This window comes from Clarias gariepinus, chromosome 2, assembly GCF_024256425.1.
Source record: "Clarias gariepinus isolate MV-2021 ecotype Netherlands chromosome 2, CGAR_prim_01v2, whole genome shotgun sequence".
Taxonomy (NCBI): Eukaryota; Metazoa; Chordata; class Actinopteri; order Siluriformes; family Clariidae; genus Clarias; species Clarias gariepinus.
The window spans coordinates 39,888,237-39,898,266 of record NC_071101.1 but is presented as its reverse complement, the minus strand read 5'-3'; the positions used below and the strand labels follow the sequence as shown (position 1 = coordinate 39,898,266).

The 10,030-nt window shown below is 41.6% G+C and overlaps 1 protein-coding gene across 1 annotated transcript; it reads right to left on the bottom strand.

Annotated features, from left to right (window-relative positions):
* Positions 1 to 7,682: 7,682 nt before the first annotated feature.
* On the bottom strand, positions 7,683 to 9,519 carry LOC128510527 (5-hydroxytryptamine receptor 1B-like). The gene has a single exon (XM_053482888.1). The coding sequence runs from the start codon at positions 9,224 to 9,226 to the stop codon at positions 8,066 to 8,068; it is 1,161 nt and encodes a 386-aa protein (XP_053338863.1). The 5' UTR covers positions 9,227 to 9,519; the 3' UTR covers positions 7,683 to 8,065.
* Between the last annotated feature and the right edge of the window lie 511 nt (positions 9,520 to 10,030).

Below are 10,030 nucleotides of genomic sequence, written 5' to 3'. Positions count from 1 at the left end.
AATAATTTGCATGGTTTAAAACAGCAGAGGCAGAGGAAAAACTCACTTAATATCAGGTCACATGTGAGATGCACGGTTAGAAGTTCCTCACTAACTCAAATAGAAAGGAGAGTCAGCCATCAAGCTGGCACTTAATTTTTTTTTTTTTCCTTTAACGGACGCAGCCATGGTAACAGTCGCATCATGTGGGAGTGTGGAAATTTCTCGCATGTGTCTGAGGCATATCTGCATCATAGAGGCAGGATATTAATTTCTGTTTCGCGCATACGAGGCATCTTCTCGTGTTTTATGAATTTGGACTAAAATGACTATGTAAGCTCGTATGACTGTGTGTTTATTTTTAGTCTGTTCTAACACAGCGAATACATCTCGGTCTATATCTTACATTGTGTTGGAAATGACCCCAGTGTGTGCTGTGCACATTAAATCACTCTAAATAAGTACATTGATCGAGGTTTAACATTTTGGACATTATTCAGTCATTTCAGAAAAATTATATATTATATATACAGTTGTGTCTAAAGGTTAGTCTTGCAAAATAAACATTAAAAAAAATCACCTGATCTTAATAATCCATCTAGGAACCTCTGTTGTCCAACTAGGGACCATGTAGGCCAATAGTGACCATTTTTGCAACCATGGTAGGACCTCCAGTCAACATTTACTCACTACAAGCAATTCCCAAGGCGGGAATCGAACCCGGCCACTGGAAGTGCAAGATCACAGGTTCTAACCACTATACCACCGTGCTGCTATAGTCTTAGCGTTAGGCAAATACAACCTCAGACGAATAACAACATATTACTTAATTTTTCAAAAATAAAGCCAGTAATGCAATTTCCAACAAGTACATACAGTATGGCTGTGATGGTTAAGGGTGCACAAACTTTTGCTCATAAAGCCTATTTGTTCCTTTAATTCTTTGCAGCACAATGACTATAACCTAATCTATGTAAGGCCATGTTTCAGAAGTGTTTCAATCAAGTCAGAAACCCTCAGGTCCAACTCAAGGCCTCGATTCAGCAAGTCAAGGTCAAGTCAATTCACCTTCACGTTCAGGTCAAGCTGCTACACAAGCAAAGTGCATGAGCACTCATGGTGATGTTGTCATCTATTATGTGTTCTGTAGTCCCAAAGGATTTCTAACTACAGTGCAACCAACTTTGATAAGAAAAACAGTTGTACAGTCAATATCTAAAATTCTCAAGGGTTCCTCCAGAGAAACGGTTCTAGATTGAATTTAAGTTCAAGTTTGGTCATAAGAAATAAATAATTTAAGTCAATTAGCAATTCCTTGGTGCATGCACACACTATATATATATATTTTGAATTCATGCATTTTTTTTTTTTTTGATAAAAAATTTAATTTCCTTTTTTAAGGTTTTGATACAAATCCAGCCACATTTCCTTCAAGAGAACTTCCATTCTGTGAAATTCACTTAAGGGGAAAGGGCCTTGCTCAAGGGCCCAACAGTAGCAGCTACAGTATGTGGTGCAGGTGTGGACCTTGTGATCGATATAGTCGAATTCCTTGCCTACTGAGCTACACCCTCGCCTCCTTATTTTACTTACATAGACAATAAGTTTGAGGTATAAAAGAAATTGCATTGTCTAAGGGATATTTTAGTTGGACCCAGGCCAACATTGGGTCAGACATTGGGGGAGCTCTGAGATTTGTGCTAGCTTCATAAAGAAGTAGTAAAATAGGGAACCTTAAAGAAACGAGTGTGTACAAAGCAGCACAACTTTCGTTGATGTATTAATATGAAGAATTTAGGATGTACAGAATTTATATTTGTTAATAATCTGGCACAATTTATAGTCAGTATACTATATTTACTATATACACTTTATATTACTGTATATATCCAGCTCTGGAAAAAACAAAAGACCACTGGAATTTACTCCAGAAAACATCTGGAATGGCATCAAGAGGAAGATGGCGGGTCACAAACCATTAAATCTTTTTTTTTTTTTTTTTTTTACAAGGATAGTGGTGTAAAGTGACCCAACCGCAATGTGAAAAACTGGTGAAGAGCCAAAACTCAAGAAAGCTGTAATTGCAAATTAGGGTTATTGCATCAAATACTAATTTCTTAATGTTATTTAGCCAAAGCATTAACACAATTTGTTTACAAATTATTTGCATTTTGTTTTATTTGAGCTAATAAAGCTCTGCAAATACTTTATGATCTTGGGTTATTTTAATGCGTTGTGTGTTGTTATTAACTTTAAATATATGCTCTAAATCACAATAATTATATTTTGAAGTTAGGAGAAATATCATTAGCAGTTTACAAAAAATTTAACAAAACTGTTCATCTCACCAATACATGCACTCGTAAGAAACAGAAACATAGGAAACTTTTTTTTTTCAAAGATATATATATATATATATATATATATATACATATATACACACTGTATATGGTCTTGAGTAGGATCCCCATCTGTGACTGTTGTCTAGGAAGCTACAAAAAAGCGTCATAGCTGAAATCAAATTATGCGTATGAGCGGTGTTAGATTTATGAATTTAATATAATTAGCTAGGGTGCCATTGGCTAACAGTTAGCTCCACCAGCACAACCAGGGAGCACATGTTTCTCTCTTCACCCAGCTTTAACACTGTAATTATTCAGCGTGTGCTTGCAGTGAAGCTGTATTTTAATATTTCTTTTCTAAAACATGATCAATTCTTCCATTGTGCTTTGGATTAGTCAGACTGAATACTCATGGATCGGTGTGGATCATCATGACAATGTTTGATCATGTTACACTTAATGAGCTTAAAAAAAAAACCCTGCAGCATATTATCTCTGTCATGTCCGTTCATTAACAGATCTCTTTGTAAGACAGGAAAATTAACACCCTGTGCTGACGAGCTTTTGGTAGATCATGCTTCCACATCAAACTGAACAGTGAAAAAGGAAAAAAAATAATCTTCTAAAGTAGTGAAGCAGCAAAGTATTTTTTGTATGATGTCAGATGTTTATCACAGTGAAAGTATGTGAACAAGTTCTCTAGGATGTATCCAGGGTTATTGGTGGCCTGAAGGCTATACCAAGAGACTTAGGATACAAGATACACCTAGGGGCAATGTGGGAACACCATTTAGCCTAATCTGCATGTCTTTGTACTGTGCGAGGAAGTCACAGTACCTAAAAGAAACCCACCAAGCACAGGAAGAGTATATACAGCTGATGCAGATAGGAATCAAACCCTTAACCAGGGAGGTGCACGGCGAGAATGCTAACCATTAAGCCTACTTTGATCAAAGGATGCAGGCTGCTTGTCAGTACCACGTATTACTAAAACTACAGCTGGGGGCAGTTATGGAACAGTCTTCCAATTAATGTTCAGGACTCAGACACAGTCTCAGTGTTTAAGTCCAGGCTAAAAACTTATTTATTTAGCCAAGCATTTTTTATAAATAGATTTGCCATAGGTAAAGGAGCAGATCTGGGGGACTCATGGACGTAGAGTATTATGGTGAACTGGTATGTTTAGATGCTGTCTTCCTCACTCTCATTGATCACTCAGGTTTGCTGACGGTGAGGTGATTGTTTGCTTTACATCTCAGGGAGCCCTCATGTCTGTGTTTCCTTCTTCCTCCTCTGCCCGCTGGACCTCTCTAACTCATCCTGGAGTCCTGCTTCTGGTTGGAGATCTCATCACATGGATGCCCCGTGTGGTCTGCCTGGAATGCGTGTGGTGACTGGGGATGGTTCCACTTTTCCATGAAGGTGGTCCTGTCCTCGACTGATGCAGACAGCTGTTCTCTGAGGACCTGTGACTTCAGTCGCTCAATAGTTCAGGACTGGAATTTCTTACAGTCTACCTGAGCCTCCAGGAACAAACTGGACTTTAATCTTACACATCTCCTCTTATACTGAACTTCCAGTCTCGCATATTATTATGCACATCAATCCCTGCTATCTGTTTCCACCCAGATGAGGATGGGTTCCCTGTTGAGTCTGGTTCCTCTCAAGGTTTCTTCCTATTACCATCTCAGGGAGTTTTTCCTTGCCACCATCGCCCTCGGCTTGCTCATCAGGGACAAACATATCATTTTGATTCATACACATTCACATTTCATACAAACTTAATTCTTTTGATTGTGTAAAGCTGCTTTGTGACAATGTAAATTGCTTAAAATGTGTATAAACTATACCATAAAGTGGGTAGAAGATACTGTACACAGACTGTCACCAGAGCTCAGTGTCCACCTGGAAACCTGTGTTCATTCCACCAATGTAGTCGACAAAGCAACAAGTAACATTTGCACTTCTTCCTTTTTATTTCCAAGTCCACGCAAACTTAGTTCCGACACGGTAAACACAGCATTTAAAACCTATGTAGAAAAATATCCAGAATTCGAGCACCCCCCCCAACAGCCTCGCTCTGTTAAACATGATCCTCTGCTTTCCCCAGGTGTTTAACTCGATGTTAGTGTTTATCTGGTGGCTGTCAAGGGCAAATCTTATTGTTTACTCTGTCCCGGTCTAAATCACTCCTGTTCATCCCTCATGCACGCCGACGCCGCTCTTTATTAAGCCAATTCACAAGGAGCTCTGTGTGCTTGACGATATACACGCTTAAAGCACACGACACATGGCACCTCTGGCATCTGGAAACAGATAGGACCGTCCCCAGAGAACTCCATTCACAATCCTCTTCATTAAACATCCCTTCTTGTGTAAAAAATGAGTGCGGAGCTTAAATCCCAGGCGCACATTAAGTCATTATGTGGAATCACCGGCGTGTCAGTTCGGATGTTAATGTGTGATCGTCGTGCTAGGTTTTCATGTGTGTGTGTGTGTGTGTGTGTGTGTATGTTCTCTGGATCCCCTCTGATTTTTCTTTTTTAAAGCTGTGTCCTTTAACAGTGAAACTGTTAGGGATGAGCAATGTTTTATACCCTGTATATTAAAATGTGATTCATTGATGGTGTAATAATGTAAAAACGATGTTAAGCAAATTATTACACACCTTAAAAAATAAGATCGACAGAGTACTGTAATAGAATAACTATAAACCTATATAAGTATATATTTAGAACAGCGTATAGTGGGGTTTAAAAAGTCTTGAGATTTTTTTATTATTATTTAAAATGAAAAAAATATACAGAGCATTCGATTTTAGAAATATTTCAAAGAAAGTAAATGCTCAAGCCCTTAAATATTTAATATGCACGACGTCCTGTTTAAATATAACTAAATGTCTGACTTTCACTGCTTGGTACAACAAAAAAAAAAAACATGACCACATTATGCTCTGATGCATTTGATCTAAAATGGATCATAAGCTTTTTTGCACAAACTTTGCCATCCATACCATAAAGTCCAAATCTGTTCTTAAAGGTCCCATATTTTACTATTCCTTAAGAAGTTAACACAGATCTCAGAGATCTCCCGCGTTTGTTAATGCTCCAGATAAATACGCTTAAGATGATGCATTTTTTTTTTCATGTCTTAAACTCAGAGCCGAGCGAGAAGCCGGACAATGGGCATCTTCTTATATGAGGTCATATACTGAACAGTAAGCTTGCTTGTTTAAAGGGGAAAATGGAAAAAGCAATAAATTCAATCAAGTTTTTAGAAAAGTCATTTAACATTTAATGAAAATGTTGGTATTAAATAAGGAAAGAACATTTTCCTTTAAAGAAATCTCAGACTTTTGAATCCCACAGGACAGAATATACACTTCAACCACATTTACTTGCTCCTTCAAAGCCATACTGTGAGTCCAGTTTCGTCTACTTTTCATCCCCACATTCAGTTGAACGGAGTTAATAAACACAGAATAAACTCAAGATGGTGTGTGAATTGGGATTTTCTTTATTTCCACAGCTTATGCGAATGCTGAATGATGAAGATGAGGTAGGAGAACGGCTCTCTGGTTTGGAGGAACGCTGTCAAAAACGATTATTTAGTGCGCTGGTACATTTCAGTTCTTTTTTTTAAAGATCTCTGTTCCTATTGAAAAAAACAGGCTGACCTTTAATCGCAATCGCATTTTAAAAATTTATAATTATTATTATATATTTTTCATTATTTAGCAGCAGCTCTTTAACTCCATTGACCTGCACCTCTGCACCTTTGGCATCAAAGGTGGTACAGAACATTGCTTATACAGTATATTTGCAGAAGCTTATAGTACAGCAGCAGCTTTGCTTGGTTGACGGATGCTTATTATTTCAACACCGCAGCCTCGCTGGAAACGGGTCCGGTGGATTTTTGTGCTCCATGGCGAGGTGATCACAGTTCGTTTGCATTTATGTCATTTGTGCTCATTTTGGTGATAAACAAGGTGACACATACTGTTAAGCTCCACGGCCGCAGACAGTCATTTGCAGAATTAAAATTGTCGTTAAATAACAAATACACCTCTGGCGTCCTTAGAGGTGCCGGGGAGCTGATGTTTCCATTTTCAGCAGTAGGCGTGCTGATATGTCAGACCGGCTGTCAAAACGGGAGTGTCGCACGAATAACGACCCACAATGCAATGATAGAATGAAGGAGCAGAAGAAAAAAAAAGACAAGAATGCAAAAAGATAAACAGATTATACAAAATAATTTGCAAATAAATAAATAAAAAGTAGCACGTGCACCGGCATGTGCATCCATCAACAAGCATTTCCCATGGATTTAAAGCATAATGGTTTTTCTATTACACCAGTATGAACAGAATTGTGCCTTCCTTTCTATTTCTATTCTTTCTATCCAGTGCATTTCAGACTTCTTTGTTAAGAGCAGCAATCCTGCTTCTCAGCCTTCCTGAAAAACTCTATCTGTCTTGTCACGACCATGTGCCTGTTTGTGCATATTACTTTATAGTGGCGTGAGAAATATTTCAATTTGAATGAACTGTGAACTAAATTACAAACAAAGATCATTGTTAACATCTTTTTTTTTTATATATATAAAAACAAGGCTTCATGCATAGAAATCATCCTAGATTGAGCACTAAATAACACACACTAACTCATAACATAGACTACTGATTTGAGCTAATTGTCCAGGTGACCTTTAAAAAATGTCAAACACAAGAACAAACATTCTGCGAGCTGTCTAAAATGATCCTGCTTCATCCTGGGTGCTGATCAGGATGGGTCGGGGGTACGAACACCATCACCACCTGGTTGGGTTCTTGAGCAAGACTCCTAAACACTATGCTTCATACTGTACACAGCAGCCTGCATGCAGTTCTGATCCCAAACCCAGTTTAAAGGTGGAAGGGATAAAATCTCTACCAGATCTCTTGGATCTAATGAGCCAATATTGAAACCCCAGGGTTCTTATAATGAACAATGCCAAGTTGGGACATCTGTGAGACAAGTTCCAAAGCTCTGACACTGGAGACTCCTTCCATAAATATATTGTCTTCCCCCTGTCACGTTTTATACATCTTTCTTTGCAAAGTAATGACTCGTTTCTAATGCAATTCTTATATTTTTTTTATTATCATTATTATTAAATCATTAGTTTATGTAAAGCATCTGCCATGTGGTAGTTATTATAGGAAGGATACTGTATTAAACGTACAACCAGATCTACACTGGCAACGCTGCAGTTACAGCAAACCGACCCACACCTTCTGACCAATCAGAATCAAGGCAAACTCAGCAGCGCTGCAGTATAATTACTCGGTAAATTATCATAGCCATTAGAAAGAAAAAGAGCTGAATAACAGGTTGAGACTTTAAAAGGGGGTAGAAACGTGGCATCAGAAAGAACGCAGCGTAATATTTTTCACATCACTGTGTGCTGAAAAAAATGTATAAAAAGTAATGCAAAAACAAACTCCATGTGATGTGTTTTCCCAAAGCAAGAACATTCATAATAAAAAAGTGCAAACTGTATGGGAGCTCTTAAATACTGGATTGAAACGATGTAAACATGATGATGTAATGTCACAGAGACACTTAAAAGTTTTCCTATCTCACGGCTGTGTTTAAGATAAATGCTCAGTGATTTGTTTGCACCCTATGTTGTGACTGTAGTCGTAGTCTAATCTAATGATTTCTATTCTCATCGCGTTCCTCGTTGACCGGACCGTTTCGTCCTCAGGATCGGCAGCAGTTAAAGCGCATGAGTTTATGGAAAGCCTGTTTGAAGTCCTCGTTGGACATGGTGTAAATGATGGGGTTGATGAGCGAGTTCAGGTAGCCGAGCCACGTGAACACATCGAACAGCTCCGGGTAAAACGGGCACGAGGTGCAGATAGGCACGACTAACGCGTAAATGAAGAACGGCAGCCAGCACACGATGTAAGCCCCGAGTATAATCCCTAAAGTTTTCGTCGCCTTCCTTTCCCGTGCCGCAGAGATCCGCTTCTTCTCCAGAAGCGCGTCGGACATGGTGACTTTGACCTGACTGTTGGTCGGGACGGAGGCCGTACCGTCGTACGACGTCAGCTCGGCCGTGCCATACGTGAGCGATGTGGTGGACGCCACTGACCCAGGCGAGTGCGTGATCAAATGGGCGGATGTCAGTCTCTTGCCCGGCTTGTGCGGAGACTGCTTCAAGATACGTTTCCGGGCCTCGACATAAATCCTACCGTAGAGCGCCACGAGCAGGAGCGTGGGGATGTAGAAGGCGCCGAAAGTAGAGTAGATGGTGTAGAAGATGTGGTCCTGGTTGACGTGGCAGCTGGTGACCTCTTCGTCCGCCTTGATCTGGCGCCAGAAAAAGGGTGGCACAGAGATGGATATGGCGATGACCCAGGCGCCCGCGATCATGGCGGCGGCTCGGCCACGTGTCCGCCTCGCGGAGTACCCCACGGCGTCCGTGATGGCCCAATAGCGGTCGAGCGCGATCACGCACAAGTGAAGGATGGACGCCGTGCAACACGTGATGTCTGATGACAGCCACAGGTCACACGCCACCTGACCCAGCGTCCACGTCTGGCTGATGGTATAGGCGACACTCACGGGCATCACCAAGACAGACACCAGGAGGTCAGTGACCGCCAGCGAGCCGATCAGGAGGTTGGCTGGCGTGTGCAGTTTTTGGGACTGATAGATGGTGGCGATGACGAAGGCGTTGGAGAGAGCCGTGGCGCACGTGAGGAGAGACAGGAACACCGCCGCGCTCGCCTGCGCCACCACGCTCGCGCCCTTCTCCGACGGCTCGCCCGTGTAATTCGCGTCCGTGGAGTTGGACGAGAGGTTCAGGAGCTCTCCGTACGCCACGGGGGTCGGCTTGAAGGCGGCCGAGCGCTCCATCGCGGCTCTCACACCGTGCGCGCGCTCATCCTCTGCGCTTCCTGCGCGCCATCGTGAACGGAACACAAACTAACACCGAAACTTTCGATATTTCCTTCACTTTCTTGACGTGGCGGTATTCCGTTCGACTGCGCGCATTTTCGCATGCTTCTTTTTATAAAGTTCCGCGCGCAAAAGGGTCGGCTCGGGAATCTCTGCGCTGCATCTCCGCGCATCCGTCATGCTGTCCGTCTGCGACTCCGTGCAGCATAGCGCGCGCTCTCCCTCTATGTGACTCTGTGTGTGTGTGTGTGTGTGTGTGTGTGCTGGTCCACTTCAGAAGTTGTAATGATGCTCCCGGAGCCGCGCGCTCTGCTTTATGCGCTCCTTCGCGCACGCGCGCGCTCGCTCTCGCGCTTGCCCGCACGCTCGCTCGCTCGCTCCCTCTGGCCGCGCGCATGCACGCTGTGGGCGCTCACGCTCTAATCTGTCACTCACCACCTCCTGTATATGTCTCATGCGAACCTGAGACCACACAATAATATACATACAACACGATGGAAGTGAGTCTATGCATGGAGAAAAGTTTTGTAATTTATGCTCAATTAATTAGCCCTAAAAATAAGTATTATATATAATAGCCAATAATTATAAGAATAGCTTCAAGTATTATAAGTAATGAAATACACTATGGTTGATACAGTGCCATTAATATAGTGGTTAGCACTGTCATCTTGCACCTCCAGGGTCCGGGTTCGATTCCCGCCTCGGGGTCTGTGTGCATGGCGTTTGCATATTCTCATGTTTGTGCTTGGTGGGTTTCCT